At 58.7% G+C, this 20,870-nt stretch overlaps 1 protein-coding gene across 5 annotated transcripts in view; it reads right to left on the bottom strand.

Moving 5' to 3' along the window:
- Positions 1 to 719: 719 nt before the first annotated feature.
- The window catches only part of Bdkrb2 (bradykinin receptor B2), a 31,496-nt gene continuing 11,345 nt past the window's right edge, over positions 720 to 20,870 (bottom strand). The window contains exons 1-5 of one of the 5 annotated variants that reach the window (XM_078050820.1): positions 13,480 to 20,791; positions 13,136 to 13,261; positions 9,492 to 9,609; positions 9,278 to 9,390; positions 720 to 6,130 (exon numbers count right to left, since the gene is read on the bottom strand). In XM_078050820.1, the coding sequence (XP_077906946.1) occupies positions 5,020 to 6,130; positions 9,278 to 9,351 (1,185 nt within the window). In that variant the 5' untranslated portion in view covers positions 9,352 to 9,390; positions 9,492 to 9,609; positions 13,136 to 13,261; positions 13,480 to 20,791 and the 3' untranslated portion in view covers positions 720 to 5,019. Of the gene's footprint in view, positions 6,131 to 9,277; positions 9,391 to 9,491; positions 9,610 to 13,135; positions 13,262 to 13,479; positions 20,792 to 20,870 lie in introns of those variants that run through there. The other 4 variants (XM_078050819.1, XM_078050821.1, XM_078050822.1 and 1 more) reach the window with 4 other exon arrangements.

The raw sequence follows: 20,870 nt of genomic DNA, 5'->3' as shown, positions 1-20,870 counted from the left end.
GGAGGAGGGGGCCTGGGCTGGCCCCTGAAGTGCCGTGTGACTTGGGAAAGGCCTCAGGACCCTCTGTTTGGAGGTGGCACGTCCTGTCTTTCCTAGGAAGCCCTCTCTCACGGCTCACAGGAGGTGGCAGGGCAGGGACTCTAGGCCTGGCCCCAAAGCTCTCCCCCCTGCACCTAATATTCTACCCCAGTGGGAGGGGGGTGAGAGGAGCCCCCAGAGGCAGGTAATCGTGATTCTAGGTGAAGTGTCGCTGCAGGCGTCTCTGTGCAGGGACTTAGAGCCGGAGCAACAGAAGTGGCTGCCAGGAGTGGTGGGAGGTGGAATTAGGCACGACCCTGGTGGGTGGGGGTTCTGTCTTGGGGTGATGAGGAGGGTCTGTCTGGCGTTAAGAGCAGCGATGGTCGCCCAACTCTGTAGATAATGCAAAGCTGGGGTGGGTGGACCGTATGACGTGTGAGTCACCTCTCGACAAAACTGCTGTGACAAATGTGAGCACAAGGAGCGGCCACTGTCCCTGGGGGAGGCGACGGCGCAGAGGGCATGTGCAGGTGCCCCGTGGGGAGGGGCTCTGCCGCAGCGCACCCACCCCAGGTGAAGACGTCCTAGGTGAAAGCCACTGGGTCCCCCCTTCCTCCCAGCCTCCCAGAGGGCAGGTCGGGGCGCTGTCCACTCACTGGTGGTCCCCTCTGACGTCGGACAGAAGAGGCTGGACACCCAAGGAATCTCCAGGAAGCAGGTTTATTGACTGTAGGGTCCAGAGGGGCTGTTGCCTGAAATTCTCTGGACTTTGAGTCTGGAAATTCTTGAAACCTTATCCCCAAGGGGACGGGGCTGGAGGTTTCCATTTTTGTAGAGTCTGCATAAAAGATTATTTTTTCCCTTGAGTTCACAGAGAGTGCTTTTGGTCCCATGTTTTATTTTAGATTAGTCAGAGGTTTTATAACAAAAGCAGAAGAGACACCATCAAGTCTGCGGCCACACTCAGTTTTTGCAAGATGGAGCAACTCGGCCTCACAAGAAATAGGAAGCCCTGCCCCACATGGGGTTTTTTGTAGGAATTTTGGCTGTTGTCCTGTGTAAAAAGTTTTCTGACATGTAAGGAGGAACTTACATGTTACAAATATGGTGGGGGTTTCTGCTGGATTATGTGAGGGTCCCCCAGGTGGGGGTCTCCCGGGTGGGGGTCTCTGGTCTGCTTCACCTTGTGACCTCTAGCCTGCGCCTTGGTGGCTTCCGCTGTCCAGGACCGATAGAGGATCAGATGGCTGATCGCCAACCCAGGGAAGATCTAGGTTCAAAATTTAAAGTACGGTTCCTACCGAATATTTGAAAAATTGTAAGTCAACCTTGTGAACTGAGGGCCTTCCACTCAGGAGCACGGAGTCCCTCGGGCGCTCAACACAGTGTGAAATACTTGATGGGCCTCTTGGCCTTAGGCCTGGCCACAGCCAAAAACCGCAAACAGACTTAAACTTTCAGCAGTCGCATTGCAAACCGCGACCTCTGTTACTCGTGGCTGACCACACGTCCCCTGGGCCGGTACTGGGGGATGGTCAGGAAGCTGTGTGAAGCCTTGCAGTGGGGTCAGGGTCGGGTAGTATGACGAAGGCCCAGGACACAGCCGGTTCTTGGCCTACGGAAGCACAAAGACGCCTCTCAAGTGGCTCCGTAAGTCAGCGGTGCCCTGACTTGGAGCAGGAGTTCCCGTGGGGTCACTTGATGTCCAGTTTGCTGCTGACTCTGTCTCCCGTTTTATAGACAAAGCGATGTCGACGCGGTGGGATGGTCAAGACCACTCAGCAAGAGGAGCCCAGGGCAGGACTGGCTGGCAGGGCATCCACAGCCATGCTGTCCCACAGCCTGTGCCCCAGCCCTGATCCGTGAGCGTGTGTGAGTCCTTCAAAGGTGACCTTGGCTGCAGACTGGAGACCTGGGAGATGGTGGTGGCTAATATTGGAGGTGGAGAGACCAACTGAAGACAGGTGGACATGGAAGTGGGTAGATCCAGCTCACACTCATGGGGTCGAGTCTCAAAGATGTGCTGACCCACCAGGTGGGAGGCATTAAAAAGAGGTGCATTGAACAGTGAGCCCCAGGGTCTGGAGGGCAGACTGAGAAGTGATTTTAGACTTTTTCTGTAGTGGGGACTAAACCCAGGGGCACCCAGGGGCTAACACTGAACTAGGCCCCCAGTCCTTTTTGAGACAGGATCTCACTAAGTTGCCCGTCCCATCTGGAACTTGCAATCCTCCTGCCTCAGCCCCTGCCCCCGCCACCAGGGCTGTGCTACTTATGGAGACACAGAATGCAAGTTCTGTTTAGCGAAGGACAGAACTGAATGAAGGACACTGAGGCGGATGGGTACAGCTGCCCTGAGAACGTGCAGGCGGTAGCTCTTACTCTGGATGTTATTCGACTCCTGATTTGAAGGGAAGGTCAAGTGTAGGCACTCAAAAATACATCCTGTGTGAATAAAGACTGAACCTCGGCGGTCCGTGATTCTGGGCCTCGTGGGCACTGGAAGGGAGCTGGTGAGGAGCTCCCCATGGAGGGATCTAGGAAATTTGTGAAGCTCCATCATTGCAAAAGCATGAGACCCCTGATCTACACGCCAGAAGCCGGAAGAAATCAGTGGATCCCCCAGCCCCTCAGCCTTGTGACTTCCCAAGGCAGCATCCAGGGACAAAACTCAAGGTTAGGGAGCTGTGACAAGCGAAGGGATCAAGTGAAAAACCGCTCATCCATTTATTATGCTGTGGGACAAGATGCATGCTCACAGGGTCCCTCTTCCTGTGGCTGCTGAGCTGCTTTCCTGCACAAGTGACAGCTCTGGGCTCTTTCCGGGGACAGACCTCTCCACCAGGGGATCAACACCCCCCCCATGGGTGGCTCCCCTCTGGCCAAAGCAGTCTCGCCCCAGATCAGGCAGAACATGAGGAGCCCAAGGCTGTGAACAGCTGTAACCAGCAGCTCCCTGGGGAAGGAAGTTGGGGGGGGACTTTTTGGTGACAAAATCAGAGTCAGATTGGCCAGGAATTATGGGCTCACTGCACCCCGATCCTCCTGGGGTCTAACAGCTGGCTGCTAATCTTCATTTCCTGTTCCACTGAGCTCACTGCTGCAGCGCTGCCTGGCTCTAAGCTGCCTGATGCTGGAGTCCGGGCCATGGCCCCTCCACTGGCGCAGCCCCTGAGACTTGGCACGGCACTGGCCACAGCAGGCAGTTAATTAGGCGCATCCCAGGGACTGGGGCAGTGTGCCATGCAGCACTGAGCCTCGCCTGCGCCCCGTGGCAGAGCCCAGCCAGGCCCTGTGCCTGGCCCTAAGGGGAGCACGTGCAGCAAGTCCCCTGATGGAAGGCCTGCTCGGGCCTCTGTTTAGCCTCCCATCTGTTCAACAAGTGGGTCTGTGGCCTCCACGGGGCTTCCTCGAGGTCACACATGCCCTGACCGGTCAGCCCAGTGGGTACAGGCTCGGCACACCCAGGGCTGTGGGCCTCCCCATGGTGTAGGGAGGCTGGTCCAGGGCTGTGGGCCTCCCTATGGTGTAGGGAGGCTGGTCCAGGGCTGTGGGCCTCCCTATGGTGTAGGGAGACTGGCCCAGGGCTGTGGGTCTCCCTATGGTGTAGGGAGGCTGGTCCCAGAAGCTGATGCCTTGGGGTGAGCGACCTTCATGGGTCTCGGCCCTTGGACGGCTCCACTGCTTCCCACCCAAGCTCTTCTCTGGGTCCCTCTGGGCCACCTTTGAATAAACTACTGACTGGCAGTCTTGGTTGCTGAGACCAGGACAAGGGAGAAGTAGGACTGGACCCCTGGACAGGTGGGGGCTGAGGCCAGGGTCTGAGCACTGTTGTCCCAAGCAAGTCTTACCAGAGACCACTCTCCTGCGGCCACGGAAGGGGTGGCCCCTTGCAAAGGCTTGGATGTGTGTGGGGGGGGATGGGGAGGAAGGTGGGAGGAAGGTGGGAGGGGGCGGGGCAGGCGATGGAAGGCAGGTGGGAACGGCCAGCCCTACTGAGCCCCTGCTGAAGCTGCTGTGCTTCCAGGTCTGATTCTCCTCCAGGAGCGAATTCCAAACCTCAAAGTCTTTTCCCTATAATAATCCATCCCACTTGGTGTGCAGAATGACATCTCACAGTGACACAACACCTTTTGCTTCTCAAAGGACTTTTATGCTTGTCTCATTCTTCAGTCCTCACAATGACCTCATGTTACATAAGAGGAAACGGAGGCAGGGACCAGGAGATTGTGCATCTAGCAGTCAGCTAAACTGGGACCTTGGGTCCCTCCCAGCTCTGCTGTCTGTACTGCTGCAGCCTCTTGCCTCACCATGCCACCGAATTGCCTACTGGTCACTGAGAACACATAGGCACTCCCAACCGAGTTCTGCGGATGCTCAGAGAGAGGCTTTCCTCTGGTCCACTCTTCAGTGCAGTGTATACAGCAAGTGCTTAATAAGTGCTTATTGGGTTCTCCTTTTGCATGGACCACATGTGGAATGGTGAGAGGAGCCAAAGGCTCATGGTCGCTGGGTTATTATAAGAATTTAACCTTCATTAATCTGCAGAGTCATCCTCCAAAGTCCTAGCTGCATGGATTAATGACACCCAGGGCAACGGTGCAGCCAGGTCCGGCTGTGCACCACCACAGACCAAAGCTGGACCACTGTTCTCTGGAGCCCTGAGCTGTCACACCGAGGCAGGGAGGGACCACCGGCTCGGCCACTCCTGCCCCTGCTCCCTGCTCCCCTTGGCTCCTGGGAAGCAGCGGCAGGCCCCGCAGGGTCAGCAGGGGGCAATAATACTGTTGTGTGTAGGGGCGCTTGGCTGTGCCCAGGTCACCTCCTCATCACGGCTGTGCACTGCCATCCTGGAGGGCGGGAATCGCATTCCTGTATTTTTCCTGAGACACCAACTCATTGCTCGACATCACTGGAGGCTGCCAGCTCCTTGCTGGACCCGTGTTGGACAGCCGCTGTCCGTCTGTCCTCGCGCACGACAGCAGCAGCCCCCGGGCCGGTTCACTGGCTGCCCCTCGCCCAGTCCTGCAGTTTGTGAATCTGGCGGTCCACCGAGATGGAGGTGCGCAGCGTGCCCACGGAGTTGTCCGCCGGGATGGGCTCGGGCCCGCACCCCACTTTCCCGCACGTGCCCCGGTACACCTCGCGGGACTTCTTCCGGAAGCGCTTGCCCACGATGACGTACACCAGCGGGTTGAGGCAGCTGTTGCTATAGGCCACGTAGGAGCTGATCTGCGTGATGACGTCGATGATGTGCTCGTTCCAGCAGCCCGAGAGGATGCCGAGGCGCAGCAGCGTGTCCAGGAAGGTGCTGATCTGGAAGGGCAGCCAGCACACGACGAAGAGCAGCAGCACGGCCAGGACCAGCACGGTGGCCTTCCTCTCCGTCTGGATCTCCTTGAACTTCTGCATCTCGTTGTTCCGGAGCACCTGCATGATCTGCACCGTGCAGAAGGTGATGACGCTCAGGGGCAGCAGGAAGCCCACCAAGTTCAGGAGAACATTGGTGAACACCTCCCAGGTGTGGGACGGGTAGATGATGACGCACGCGGTCACATTGTGGCCCTCATCACTGTACCCCTTCATGGTCCGGAACACCAGCATGGGCGAGCTCAGGAGCAGCGTGCACCCCCAGATCACCAGGCTGTAGAGTTTGGCCCAGCGCACCCCGCGCATCCTGCCCATGGACATGGTCTTCACCAGGGCCAGGTAGCGGTCGATGCTCACCAGCATCAGGAAGCAGATGCTGCTGTACAGGTTCATGTAGATCATGGTGTTCACCACCCGGCACAGGACCTCTCCAAAGAGCCAGTCAAAGTTGTTGGCGATGGTGATGGCCCAGAAGGGCAGCCCGCAGGCCAGGATCAGGTCAGCCACCGCCAGGTTCCCCAGGTAGATTTCGGCCACCGTGCACCTGCTCTTGTGCAGGCAGAACACGCTGAGGACAAAGACATTCTCCACCGCAGCCAGCACGAACAGGACCCAGAGGAAGGGGGCCTGGGTGGCATTGAGCCAGCCCCACCACTCGGTGTCCGGGCAGCTGCTGTCCTGGGAAAGGGTCCCGTTAAGAGCAGATTCGAGAGCTTGTGAGCTGATGTTGAGCATTTCAATGCTGAAAGAAAGTGAAAAAGAGGCTTTTAAAACTCCAGGTCATAAGCGCAGGAAGGTGTGGGGGAGTGGGATGGTCCATCTGCCTCCCGGGCAGCAGGAGAATGGGCTGAACTGCTGCAGCCAGTGCCAGGAGACCCTGAGACCCCACCCTCTGTCTTACAGTGCCCCTCCACACCTGGACCTAAACGGGACCTCATTTCTTCACCTTGAAGCTCCCCCGGGGTACTTCCCGGTCCAGTGTCCATCAACAGCACTAATGCTAACCATCTGAGTGTTGGGCCAGGGGTGTCTAGAAGCTTCCACAACAGGAGGGTGCACAAGAGTTCCTCACTTATCCTGTGACCCCTCCCAAAGGAGGGGTCATTAATTGTGTCATGGATAAGCAATTAATTAGACAAGAAAAATATCCTGCCAGACTGGGAGACTCCAGCCTGGGCGTGAGACCGAGGGCCATCTGCTCACACCCTGTCTCCTGGGTATCCTGCCTCTTCTGGCAACGGGCAGCCTCTTATTTTCACACCCTCCATCTGCAAAGTGTGGGGTGACCGTGGGATGCATGATAGAGAGAGAAGGTGGGGTGTCGCAGCCAGACAGTCCTGCTGGCTTCAAATCCTGGTTTGCTTATTTATTAGCTGTGTGACCTTGGGGAAGTCGCCTCTCTGAACCTCAGTGACCTAACTAACCACTTCTTAGGATTGTGATGGAGCTCTGAAATGATATGCAGAAAGCTCTAAACTGCTTTTGGTTCAATAAACGAGTAATTATTTTCGTCCGCTGATTGAAACAACCGAGTCAAACCCCAGCCCCGCTGTTTGCAGTTCTGTCTTCTGTGTGGGTGACTATTAATGAAGGGGGTCTGGAATGCTCCCCGAAAGCTCATGTACTGGCCAGTGTGGTGGCGTTCAGGGGTGACAGCCTGAATTATGAGGCCTGTGACCTCTTCAGTGGATCAGTCCATCTGAGGGGTTCATGATTTGAACAGACTCCTGGGTGTTGACCACAGGCAGGTGCGTGTGGTTTGAGGGAGTAGGTCCTGGGGGCCGTGGCCTCTAGTCCTCTCTCTTTTCCTCCTTCCCAGCGGCAATGAGCCGAGCAGGATTCCTCCCTGTGCCCTTCCTCCATGATGTTCCAGCCACCTCAGGCCCCGAGCAGTGGAGTCAGTTGACCAGGGACTGAGACATCTGAACCCATGAGCCAAAATAAATCTTTCCTGTTGTCAGGTATTTTGATCACCCAAAGGCTGAGTAACGCAGTGACCTTGTCGCCAACCCACTGACTCCTCTTTCACTCAGAGACCAGGAGGGAGGCTGTGTTCTGGAAGTGTCTGGGTGAAGACTAACCATTTCTACCTTCAGGAAAGAGGCACAGGACTGGGGCAGAAGTGGGCACCACTTCTAGCTATCTCTAGCTGCTTAGTCTTGGGAAAATTGCTTGATCTCTCTCGGCTTCCATTTTTTTTTTTTCCTGGGGAGTAGCACATTATTCGCCTCCCGACTTTCCCTGCACGATGGTGGCAAGATTCACATCCGAGAGTGGTAGTGAAGACACACTGAAAAGCGTGCAGTGCACTCAGAGAGCGGCGGGCGTGTCCCGAGGGCTTGTGGTGTGTGTGTGGAGAGCAATGGGCTCCTCCTGGGAGGGCCATGGCTGGGAGGCTCAGGAGGAGGAGCTGAGCAACCGAGTGCAGGAGAGGCTGCCCGTGGCCTCTGGGATTTCCCAGGAAAAGCCCTGCTGCTGCTTGTGCAGCTGGAGGCCATCTTGAGCTGGACTGGGGCCCACCCATCCAAGCTTTTATCCTGGAGGGGCTTCTGAGCACCTGCTCTGAGCTGAGCCCCGCCCTGGGACAGGGACAGGAGAGGAATCCCACTCTCCCGTGGTCCCGTGAGTGTGGGGTGGAGTGGCCGGCCCAGGTACAGGATGAGGGTGGTGCAGGTGGATGAGGATGGGGAGCCAGGGGTGGGAGACGGGCAGAGCAGGCAGCGGGAGCCGCTGTCGCAGAGTCGGAGAGGAGTGAGACGCTGGGGCACGTGGTACCAGGGGTTGGGGAGGACAGGGGGAAAGTGCGAGAGGTGAGGTTGACTAAGGGAGCCGAGTGGCTGCGCTGGCTGCTGGGGAAGTGGGGCGCTGCCCCTGTAGGGAGGGGGAAGGGGAGCTGAGGGGTGTTCTGGAAAGCTCCCTCTGGTGGCTTGAATAGGCCCCACACTGTTTTGAGACTGTTGCCTTCAAAAGGAGCAGCGCCCTTCCCCTCCCTGTGGATATGGGCGGGGCGTGGCGACTTGCTTCTGACCCACGGTGGCAGTGGTGGTGTCCTCAGGAGTAGGTCATAAAGTGTGCTGCGGCTTCCTTCTCGGCCTCTTGGATTGCTTGATCTGGGGAACGCAGCCACCATGTTGGGAGGACACCCAGGTGGCCACAACCAAGGAACCGACTTGGTGCCCTGGTGGTGGGTCCTCTGGCCCCAGAAGAGCCCAGGTGCTTCTGCTCCCTGAGCTTTGCATCTTCCCGGCTGAGGCTCCTGACACCATGTCACAGGAGCGAGCTCCCCAGCACAGCTTCTAGTCCTACCCCGAAACAGGAGGCTCCTCTCCAGTCTTCTGAAGCTAAGACCTCCCGTGGCCATTCCCTTAGTCCACGTTTGGCCCCATTTCTGCAGCTATAGAACACCCGTGGCCTGGGTGCCCCAGACCCGGCACTTGGTGTTTCTCCGTGTGTCACTAGAGACTGAAACACAACGCTGGGCAATGTCTTGACTTCTCAGCTGGACAGGTGGAGAGCCAGCGGGCTGGCACCTGGCCCACGGCTCGTCCTGAGAAGCTGCAGGATCGGCTGTGGGTGGGATGTTGGGAGCCTGGGCCAAGTTGGCCTCTGGAAGGCTGCACCTGCCACAGAAGCCGGGTGGCCTGGAGGTCAGGGTTGGATGCTCTGACCCTCATTTCCAAGTTTGCCTGGGAGTCTCGCGTGTGACAACCAGGAGCATGCCCCGTGGCCCTCCCACAGTCCCCTGCAGCAGCCCACTCCCCCACCGGCCTGCAGGGATCAGGACACTGTCTGCTCCTTGGCTGTGGTCCGGGCCAGAGGACCGAGGGCTGGGCTCTCTGGGGAGTGCCCAGGCTGTCCAAGCAGCACAAGGAGAAGCCCCTGCACTCACCTGAGGGAGGCTGTGGTGGGCATGGGGTCCTCATGCACAGAGAGCAGCCCTGGTCTCTTCCAGGTGGAGAACATCTGGACTCAGAGCAGGACAAGGGCGAGGCCCGGCCTGGACTGGAGGAGAGAGAGCAGACGGTTAGCGGGCGGGGCCGTCGGGGGCCATAAGTGCATTCATTCCCCGCCAGGGAGGGAGCAGAGGGTGCGGAGGCCGGTACCTCGCATGAGCTGATGAGGTGCTCGCTGCACGCTGGGAGCTGGGCACGTAATGGCGAGGTGAGTGCTGGAGCCAGAGGGTACCCAGATGGTCACCAGTGATGCCCACTGACCTGTGCACTAGGAGATCAGACGCAAGGTCCTGTGTTAGTGATGTGGTTTGAGTATGTCCCCAGGCACTTTTGTATTGCAAGCTAGGTCCCTAGGGGGGTGAAGTTGAAGGTGGTGGCTGAGTACAGGGTAACTTGGCCACTGGGGGCACTGTTCCCCAGAAGACCCCAGTTGGTTGCCTGAGAGGGCTGTTGTTCAGAGCAAGACTGGCCTCCCTTCCGCTGGCTTCCTGTCTGGCCATGTGACCTCTCCCTCTCACGGGCACTCCCAAGGTGATGTCAAGAGGCCCTCAACAGAGCTGGTTCCACACTTTTTGCACTTTTTGGCCTCCCAATCTGTGAGGTAAATAAACCTCTTTTCTTTGTAAGTGTACAGCCTCAGGTGTTTTGTTATAGAAATGGAGAGTGAGTAGATACTGATGTTGAAACCTGAGCATGAGCAGGAGTAGGAGGGTGAAAGGTCATGGTAGAGGAAGAAGGAGCAGGTGCAAAGGCCCTGAGTCAGGGGGACTGGAGGTCTTAAGCCCTGGAGGCTGCTAGGACAGGGGATCATAGAGGCCAAGTAGAAATGTGGAGTGGGGCTAGCAAGTGTCCATTAACCTAGGCATGAGGTGATGGAGAGGGAGGAGGATGGATTCCAGAGGGGTTCAGAGAGTAGAGCTGATGTGCTGGCCCCAGGTTGGACACAAACGGTTGGGGCTGGGGGGTGGTCAGGATGCTCCCTGGGCGCTCTGCCTTCTACAGAGCAGAAGAGCAGGGAGGGCAGGCCTGCAGGGGGACCCTGTATTTAGACTGGACTGAACCAGAGAGTGAGGTCCTTCTGAGACTTGCAGCTGGGGAGGAGAAGCTGTGGGGCGGGGGGAGCTGCCGGAGGAGGAGGGCAGAGCCGGACGGAGGGGAGTTAGATGGGCCTTGAGGGCTGCCAGACGCATAGGAGGCGGCTTGGAGGAGGGTCCTGGGTCCCTTCTGGTGTTGGCAACACAAGACTCCCCTGTTCTGGGTGGCTCTGGTGGAGAGGTGCCACGCCCCCCCCACGGGGGCCTGTGCCTGCTGCACGCCTGCCCTGCCCCGGAGGAGCCGGGTGCAGGAAGGTGCAGGAAGGTGCAGGAAGGTGCAGGAGGTGCGGATGTTCTGCATCCTACTGCTGGGGCTGCAGGTGGGGCTTACACCCCTCGCTCTCCTCCACACTTAGCACTCCCTGCAGGCTCCCAGGGGACCTGGGACTCCTGCCTAACACGCACGTGGAGAGCTGTGGGCACATGCAGTTGTGAGTGTGTGTGCACGGGTGTGCCCAGGTGTGCACGGGTGTGCCTCGGATCTGCCCCGTGCCAGCTTCCAGCCGCTCAGAAACACGGGGTCTGGATGGGCCCTGGGCACTGCCCTTCTGGAAGCCTGGCTCTCCTCATTCAGCTGCGGGACGTGGTGATCAGGGAGCAGACGGCCCAGGGAAGTCACTCAGAAGATGACAAGGCCGAGTCAGTCGGTGGGGCGCCCAGGGCAGGTGTTCAGCCAACACCCAGAAAAGACTCAGGAGAGCCAAGGCCAGCACCTGGAACTTGCCAGGGACGCAGCGAGCAGAGTCCCTCTGATCCTTGGGTGGTGGGGGGTTGGGGAGGGAAGAAAGACCTCGGGACTGGTTTTCTGAGGGGCCCTTTCCTGGCTCACGGAGAGAAAGTCCACCTTTGGGCCAGAGGTCATGTTTGAATCACTTATTTTAAAAACATTTCAAGGATAACTGAGCGCCCACCATTCACTTGCTGGCTGGCCAGCAGGGAGGACGGAGGACAAGCCTCCCCTGCTCCTTGGGCTGGCTGTCCAGCTGAGCTGTGCAGCAGGGGAACTTAGCCTCCCTGCCTGGCCTCCGATTCCCACCCAGAGAAGGACAGCCACGAGTTAGCTCAGGTCCTGCGGTGCCTCCCCCCTGGGGAGGTGTCCATGTTTCCAGTGACCTCAGTCTGGGGGTCCCAGATCTGGCCAAGTCAGCCCAGCTGAACCTCAGGGCTGCTCGGGCTGTAACACAGCGCTCATTTCAAAACAGTCTAGGACATTCCCAGTGTCCAAGCTCAGGGGACTTAACCCCAGGGGACAAGAGAATCTGGGTGCCTGGGTCCCTGCTGGCTCTGTCCATCTGCTCTGGAGGTGGGACTTGGGCAGGGGGCTGTGTGTTCTGCTCCAGGTCCCCTCCAGCTTTCCCCCTGGACCCCTGCCTCTGGAGCCCCACGGGGACAACTCCACGGCTCCTTGCCATCTGCGTTCTCTGGGTTTGGCCAGTGGAGGCCCAGGCAGGAGGCTGAGGGAGGGCGGAGTGAAGATGGGCTTCCAGGGCGCCCTCTCTTTTGTCCCCTGTCACAATGTGTGCCCATATTTTGGGGTTTCATATTAGAGCTGGCCCTCAGGGACTTGACTAGAGTCCACCGTGTCCACTGGGGGCCCTGCTCTCCAGAGGGGAGGGGCAGGGAGCTCAGCCGTGGGTCCGCAGCCCGAGGCTCGGGGAAGGCACCTCCTGTGGGACTCCCCTGGGCCTCTGTTCACCTTCTCTTCATGTTTCCCAGCCGGAAGGTGCCGTCGCTCTCTGGGGACCTGACTAACGCGTCCTGGGATGGTGAGGTCAGGTGTGAGGGCAGGGGGGAGGGCAGGGGGGAGGAGCGTGGCTCGGGGCGTGGCGCAGGGCGTAAGGTGGGGTCAGGCGTGGCCCTGGGTGACCTGGAGTGAGTCCCCTATCTCTGTGGGCCTGGGTTTCCCCCTGAGCAGAGCCGGGAGGGTGGACATCAGCCCTCTCACACGCAGACCTCCATGGCCGGGCTGGGGCCTGTGGACAGGCACAGACTCTAGCGGGTGCTTCAAGGGGACCTCCCACATTCTGACCCGGCGTCCTTTCTCGGGCAGGAACACTGTGCACATAGTTCCCTGGTTAGTCACCGAGCTCGGGCCTGGGTGCTGTCGGGTGAATTCCACGTTGGTCTCGGAGGGAGCCTGTTTGCTTTCCCAGGAGCCCAGGTCTCAGGGCCTTGGAGGCTGGGCCTCCCCCAGGCACCGGGCGTCACCATCTCCAGCACCAGGCTTTGCCCGGACCCCCAACCTGGGGCAGTGATGGGTTCAGGGAGCTGCAGGTGCTTCAGGACGCGCTGAGGCCAGAGCGGCCAGAGGCCTCCCGTGACAGGGTCCCTGTGCCCACACAGCTCTGTGGCATGCGGCCACAGGATCTGCAGGCCCCGTCTCCAGTGGGCACCCAGCTCCTCCGCCGCCTCTCTCCCACCAGCTCAGCATCAACCCCGAGGAGAGCAGAGGGAAAGGTCCTTTGTTCCCCATGACAACACATGCTGGTATTTGGGGGTTTCATGTAGGAGCTGGGGAGCATTTCCCAGGCGGAGGGTAGACTGGCAGGTAATGACCTGGAGTCCTCCCTCTCACTGGGCAGGGAGAAAGGCGCAGCCTCGTGCCCCGTGTCTTCAATGCCTCTCTAGTATTCAGAAGCTCCCTGCTCTGGACATGTCCCCTAAAGCTCATGCTCATGCACTGGAACCTTAGTTACTCACTCTGCTTGCCTGTCTGCTTTCTGTCAGGAGCTGAGAAGCCTTTGTCGTCCCACAGTCTCGGACTTCCATCCTCCTGAGCCAAACTGGACCTTTTATTCCTTTATAAATTTCTCAGTCTCAGGTGTTCTGTCATAGCAACAGAAAACAGATAGAGACATTCCCTGTTTAACAGGGAGAGCAGGCTCCGCTGTGGCTCACCCCTCCCCCCCAATCTAGTCATACTTTAATAAAGGTGTCTATATTTTTATAAATAACTCCTTTTAAATGACAAATGAAGCTCATTTTCTCTTTAGGTTGGTGATATGAGCTTACAGTTGGAAAACAAGCCAGTAGTAAAGCTATACCTGTGCAGGTGCCGTAGATATGGCAGAATGGAATGGCCAAGTGTGGAAGTGTCTGGCTGGACACGTGCAGACAAGTGGGGGGGCCCAGCCTGGCAGTTTGGGGGATGGACTGGAACCAGGCCTTGGACTCGGTCCTCCTCCAGGGGCAGGCTGAGTGACCTCGTTGTGCCTCGTTTTTCTCACTTGTCTGATGGGGCTTGGTATAAAAGTATCCTGATCCTCCCTCCCCCTCGGGCTGCTGTGGGGAGCAGATGAGTCAACACAGGTCAAAGGCAGGGAGCCCTTCCCAGACCAAGGCACCCCCATGAGAAGGCCACTCCAGGGGCCAGGACGTAACCCAGCCTGCTCTCCGGCTCACGCTGACTTCACAGACGGAGGGAGAACAGGTGTTTCTGAGATGCCCCAGCTGCCCACCCAGGGGAGGCTTTGAGGAGGTGGAGCTGTGTGTGTGTGTGTGTGCGCGCGCGCGCGCGTGCGTGTGTGCGCGTGTGTGTGTGTGTGCGTGCGCGCGTGTGTGTGCGTGCGTGCGTGCGTGCGTGCGTGCGTGTGTGTGTGTGTGTGTCCCAGCATATCCAGTCTCGGAGGGGAGCACCCTGCCTCCCGCATCACCCCACCGTCCCTGCTCCCGTCGCCGGCTGCTGTGGTCAGCACGCCCCGATCTCTGGGACATTTGCTCAGGGCACCCAGCAAGCTGGAGTCAAGGCCAAAGCTAGAAAGGAGGGGGGTCTCCTGAGCTCTGCCCTGACACCCCCACGGTGAACGCTTTCCCCCAGGTCCTGATTCACAGGGTCACCGAGTCAGGGTGCTGTTCACGGAGCAGCACTGGGTGAACGTCCGGCGGCAGCTCACACGGGGAAGGGCCAGCCACGCCTTGTAAACCTCCCGGGCAGGGAGGTGTGGCCCCGAGCCTAGTCTCCAGGAGCCCTGGAGGCTCATCTCCGAAAAGTAGAAGCGGCCAGTGGGCAGGTGGTGGGAAGCCATCCTCCAATCGTGGGCCTCCCAAGAGAGCTGGACCCGAAAATGGGATCAGTCCTGGGCACAGGCACAGGGGCCCTCCTGGCATTTGGACACTTCATGGGCCAGAATGTTCTGGAAACTCTTATGAGGGGACAGGAGAACCTTGAGGGCAGATCCCTCTCCATCTGCTGTCTGCAGGGGAGGGGAGGCTGGCTGGGGGACACGCCCAGCGCGGAGAGCAGATGCCTTTGCACAGAGATAGAGACACCCTCTTCTCTTGGCCGGAGAGCCCCGTTTTCTAGCGGGGGCAGTTCAGTCACAATGAGAGGAAACAGGAGGAAAGCCTTTGCCACACAGGAAAGGCCTCGGAGGGAACTGCCCCTGCACGTGGTACAGCCCAGGCCAGGAGGGGAGCTGTGGTCAGTGCGCCCAGAAGGCTCTTTCTCCTTCCATCTCTCCAGCCCAGGAAGGTCCCCAGTGCCTGGAGGGTGGGTGGCACAGCCCTGCTGGGCAGGAGAGACATGAGCTGTCCAGGGGCTGGCCATGCTGGCCGCTGGCCTGACTCCTCCCCCACGTGCGGGCATGCGCCCGCCCTGCTTGCCACCCAGTCTGGTTTACAAAACAAGAAAGGAAGACACAATAAACAGAACCCGGGCTAGCCAGGGGAGAGGGCCCGCGGTCAGGAGCCGCTTTGGCCCTGAGGAAGGAGCAGGCAGGAGGAGCTGGGGAGAGCGAGCTTTGGGGCGAGGAGTTGTGTCCCTTCCTGCACACCATAGTATGTGGGCCTCAGTCTCCCCACGGCACCCCTGGGCAGGACCAAAGGAATGAGGGCACCCGGCAGCATCCTAGCGCCAAGGCCACCTCCTGGAGACGCCCCCCCTGCCCTCCGGCCAGCAGAGAGCCCTCTTTATCTAGGACTCTGCAGCAGAGTGGTGGGAGGAGACGGCCTGGGGGCAGAGCCCAGGGACCAGCTGGGCCCCTGCAACTTCACCACCTCTGGGCCTCCGTGCCTCACTGGAGGATGCAGGGTTGTAGAGGGTTCTGGGGACCTGGGGACAGCCACTTCCCTAAAGACGAGGACGCCTTGAGCTCCCCACCCTGGGCCGCGTGCGGAGGGAATGGGATCAGGGCAGAGTTCCTGAGGCTCCAAAGGTTCCCAGGAGACGGTGCCCAGCAGGCTCAGCCAGGTCCCCGTCTGCGGACACAGCACAGAGGGCAGGTCCCTGGTGGCCTGCCCGTGGACTCACGCCAAAGCCGCGTGACCTCTCTCTGCTGCTGCCCATTTCTGCGGTGGGACTCTGGCCCCCCTTGGAGCCCAGGGAGGCAACCTTGAGATTCCAGGGCTCCGTGTCCTGCCAGTGTTGACTCTTTCTAGAAAGGAGGGGGGCGTGTTTGAGAGCTGATTGACAGCAGTGGGCCCCGCCCCTCAGGACCTGGGGCGCAGGGAAGACAGCAATGGCGCAGCCGGCTCAGGGCTCCGTGTCCTGCCAGTGTTGACTCTTTCTAGAAAGGAGGGGGCGTGTTCCGAGAGCTGATTGACAGCAGTGGGCCCCACCCCTCAGGACTGGGGCGCAGGGAAGACAGCAATGGCGCAGCCGGCTCAGGGCTCCTGGCCTGCCCTCGGGTCCCCCAGACCTGGCGGGCAGCTCCGCTTTGCCTCCGCGTGCTGGATTGAAGGTGGCTTGGCCTCCTGAGGAAACGGGAAGGCCTCTCCGAGCAGGGTACTGTGAGGCAACGGTGACAGACCCCAAACTGCAGTTTGAACCCTGTGGGCTGTGCCAGGTCCCCAGGAGTTGGGGTGTCTCTCTCTCTTTTGGGCCACTGGGGGTGGTCGAGGGGTGCTTTATCACCGAGCTACATCCCCAGCCCTTCCAGGTCTTTCTTTATTTTTTATTTTGAGACCGTCTCGATAAGTTACCCAGGTGGGCCTCAAACTTGCATCCTCCCGTCTCAGCCTCCCGAGTCCCAGGATTTTAGGTGTGTGCCCCTGCACCAGTTTGTTTTAAAAAACTTTCCATGATAGAAAAGCTTGAGTACACACACAGGTAGGTAGACGAGCGTCATGACGATCCACGGACCTATCACTAATGCACGGCTGGCCGGTCTTTGCCTGAGCCCCACGGTGCCCCGTCCTCCCAGCCTGACGCAGATCCTGTACGTCTGTCTGTCAGTCAATCTGTAAATATTTCAGCAAACGTCTCCAAAAGCCACAGACTCTTGGTCCAGAAAGCAAAGCCACACGAGCATCATCACACCCAAAGCCACCTGACAAGTCCCCCTCGCTGCTGGCCCGGCCCCCTGTTCCATTTCCAGTCGTCTCGTAGATGTCACGTTATTTTTACCCACAGCCGGTTTTCTAGGATCAGAATCTGACTTGCTGGGCCCTTGGGGCTGTTCGATGCCTCTCTCGGACTTCTTTCCTCTCCTGGTTCTGTGGCCATCTGTTCCCAGTGCCCAGTGCCCAAAGCATCGCTGTCCAGTGGAAATGGAATGTGAGCCACAGAAGCGATTTTAATTTCCTATTAGCCTCCTTTAAAACAAAGGAAGAGGACCCAGGTGAAACTAACTCTGATACTATATTGATTTAACCAAATACGTTGGCTGTGGTTTGCCCATGGTTGACCCCTAGGGTCATGTGCTGCATGCGAGCTTCATCCCCAGCATGGAAGGGGGTGGACGTTTAAGAGGTGGGCTAGAGGGCAGTGGCAAGGTCACGGTGCCTCTGCCTTCACCAGTGGATTGATGCTGTATCTCGGGAGGGGTCAGGTCTCTTGGGACTGGTTTAGTTCCCGGAGAGTGGGTTGTTACAGCTAGTGAGCCTGGCACCCTCTGGTGTTTGCTTCCTGCTTGCACCTGTGTCCCTCTGCACAGGACGCGTTACAGGACCCTGGCGCCATGCTGCCTGGATCCTCTGGCCACCAGAATAGAGAGCCAAATAAACCTCTTTTCTTTGTAAGTTACTTGTCCTTGGGTGATTTGTTATAGTAAGATGAAATGGACAAAGACAATATCCAATACATTACTGTTTCATCATGTTGTGAATGTGAAAAGTCTTTAGTGAGCTTCCTTATAGAATGTTTTTTCCTGCTAACTCTTGGACATGGATGGGCATTTTGTAAATCACAGCCTATCTCAGTTTGGGCTAGCCACATTTCAAGTGCTCAGTAGCCTCTCCAGGCCAGTGGCTACCATATTAGGCAGGGTAGATCTAGAATTTGATTACAGAATTTGACGTTCAGAGCCTCTGGTTTGTGGGACCAGATGTAATAAAAAATATATATTTGGTTTTTGATCTTGTTTTCCAGATACAGAGCTTGGAAATCCCTTGGAATTTCCCGGGTGACAAAAGACATCTTTTGGTGTAGGAGTTGACTCTCAGTGGGGACAGCCATGGGCCGGGGGTGGCCAGCTTTAGGATGGGGGCTGGTCACCAGAAAGGTCAAGTGGGACCCAGCTTCAAGCTTTCAGCCCCACCCCCACTTTCCAGGAAGGAGGGAGGCTGCCACAGGATGAAGCCTCCCTGGGTCCCCTAAAAGGCAGGGTTGGGGGGTGCGGGGGAGAACACGCAGAGGGCCGGGAACCGCCTGTCCAGAGGCCCCGCATCTCTCCTGTTCCCGAGCGGGTCCTGCTTAATCCGTCTATAGTGGAGGTCACCGTGTCCCTGACCCGTGAGCCGTCCTAGCACATCACCGAACCCGAGGGAGGGATGGCGGGAACCTTTGTTTACAGCTTGCGGGTCACCGTGCAGGTCACCACCTGGGACTGGCGTCTCATGTCACAGCAGTGGTGTGGCACTGAGCCCTACCCGGGGTCTGTGCTAACTCCAGGAGCTATGTCAGAAGCGAGCCCCGCCCCCACTCCAGGGACCTTGCCCTGTCGGGGTCCGCAGGGCCACCCTGGTGCTCCTTGTCCCTGCCCCAGCCTTCCCTCTCCACACACTCAGGATGCTCCATTCTCCACGAGCACTCTGCACCAAGCACTCAAGCTCCAAAGACAATTCCTCCTCCTCCAGGAAGCCCCCAGGAATGCCAAGCTGCTGCAGCGCCTCCCAAAGGACGCCAGAGCTCCAGAGGTCGCTGGGCCTCGCCTCAACCGTATTGGGCCACGGTCCCTTGGGAATATTTGTGAGTGTCCCCTGGGGTCTCCTGAGTCCTCACTGTGCACAGCATGGGGGGTGCTGACAATGACCCTGGGGCTGACAAGTGGCCCCAGCACCTGCACAGCATTTCTCTGTTCCCATTTCATTCATTCCACGGCTTTGTGAGGGCCCCTCTGCCAGCCTCCAGGACGTGACAGTAGCACTGTCCTTGATGGCCAGGCGGTATGCTAAGCACCGTCCCCGGAACAGTCCCTGCAATCCACCCTGCCTCGGGAGGGTGGGGCCTACTGCCATCTTCCCACCTCCATCTTGCAGATGAGAACGAGGGAGGCACAGAGTGGCCCAGCAGCTTGTCCAGAGTCACACAGCCAGTGGCTGGTGGCTCCATGCTCCTCACTGCGCTGTTTCTCGGAATTGTGTGACTATAGGATGAATGACAGCTGGCACTGCCCTTAGGGATCTCCCAGGTGCCAGGGATGCGTGCCCAAAGATGGGGACCCGGGAGCCTTCCTGGGGCAGGTGACTGCCCAGCGCCCTGAGCTGCCCGCGCACCGCTGGCCTCCGCCGTGTTGTAAGACCCTGGCTCTGGCTGCCCGCTAGGCCCTGTGCGCCCGGCCATGGTGTGACAGGGTGCCGTGTGCTTGGTGACGGTGGCCCAGCAGAGGGTGCTGGCTGAATCTGGAGGCAGGAACAAGGGACCTCCAGGATGAGGGACAGACAGAAAGGCATCCTCTGTCCACCGGCCTCTGCTTCTCCGAAGCACAGATCCGCCACTTCCCCCCGTTTCTGTGTTTGGTAACTAGTGGAGGAATCCGTCGGGGGTTTGTCTTGTCGCCGTGTGGATGAGCTCGGGCTCGAGAATGTCCCCATCAGCTAAGGGGACAAATTCTCCTCTCATTCCCCTTGGGACCCACTGTCACGCCCTGGCACGGGAGACTCCTGACGGACACCTGGTTCCCTCCTGACCTGCCCAGGACCGTGGCTCTCAGGGGGACAGTGGGTGGAGAACCTGGTCCTTGACCTGCCGCTCTGCCCTCTGCGGGGGGCCTTCTGTCTTCCACGGGTGGGGGAGACGGGCGGGCGGTGCTGGTCAGTGGTCAGCAGCTGGCTCTCTGGAGGAGGGGCCTGAATTGTGGCATTTGCGATTCCCTGGTGTCAGTGCCCCCACCATGGCCAGCTTCAAGTCCAACGTACCCACTGGCTCTGAGCCATTAGGCCCCGACAGACCATATAACCGTCTCTCCCTGACCGCCTGGAGCCCCCGGAAGGCCCCCAATGGTCACCCTTCCTTGCCACTGTAGCCCCTTACAACTGGCCTGGCCCAGGCTGGGAAATGTGTGTGGAAAGGACAAATTATGATGACAGTAGCGGGGCGCAGTGGCGCACCCCTGTAATCCCAGCAGCTCTGGAGGCTGAGACAGGAGGATCGCGAGTTCAAAGCCAGCCTCAGCAAAATGGGAGGTGTAAGCAACTCAGGGAGACCCTGTCTCTAAGTAAAATAAGTTGGCAGCAAACGCGTCTGCCGTCTCCACGCCGTCTCCACAGGTCAGCCTAGTTCTACGCACATAAGATACGAACTCACCAGTCCTGAGATGGGCCTGAGGTAGGAGTAGAGGCCGAGGAGGACACCGTGCCTCAGCCTGTCAGTGCAGAGGCCGCCTGGGACGCTGCTCAGATGCTCCCAGGCACGGACTTGGGCCTCCCTTGTCCTGAAAGTTGCGGGGCCAGAATCTTGTCCTCACTTTTTTTCCCCCTTTGGTACCAGGGATGGAACTCAGGGGTGCCTAACCACTGAGCACACCCCAGCCCTTATTTTCTATTTTGAGACAGGGTCTCACTATCTCGCTGAGTTTCTGAGGCTGGCTTTGAACTTGAGGTCCTCCTGCCTCAGCCTCCCGAGCTCCTGGGATTACAGGTGTGCACCACTGCGCCGGCTTGTCCTCACCTTTATAAACAACAAAACAGGCCCAGAGTCCAGAGGGGCCTTGGTAAAGCTTAGGGCTAAGTGCAGGGCTGTGGCGGGATCAGTACTCAGGGTGATCCGTGAGGAGCGACTGCAAACCTCAAGTACCCCAGGCAGGCCAAGTACCCCCGGGCTTTCGAGTTGGAAGAGCCCCGGCATCTAGAGTTCTAGTCCAACCCCCGTTTAGCAGACGAGGAAACTAAGACTCTGAGAGGGAGGCGCCCTGTCCTGAGTAACAGGGGACATCCCAGACCTCCCCGCTGCCCCTCCCCAGTCCCACGGTGACATCCTGGTGCTGCCACCGCACTTTACAGTTTGTAGCACAGGGGTCTGCATGTCAGTTTCCCCTGATCCGCTCAACTGTCCTGCGGG

This window comes from Ictidomys tridecemlineatus, chromosome 5, assembly GCF_052094955.1.
Source record: "Ictidomys tridecemlineatus isolate mIctTri1 chromosome 5, mIctTri1.hap1, whole genome shotgun sequence".
In the NCBI taxonomy this organism is placed as follows: domain Eukaryota; kingdom Metazoa; phylum Chordata; class Mammalia; order Rodentia; family Sciuridae; genus Ictidomys; species Ictidomys tridecemlineatus.
The sequence above is the reverse complement of the archived record's forward strand: the minus strand, read 5'-3'. Positions and strand labels throughout refer to the sequence as shown.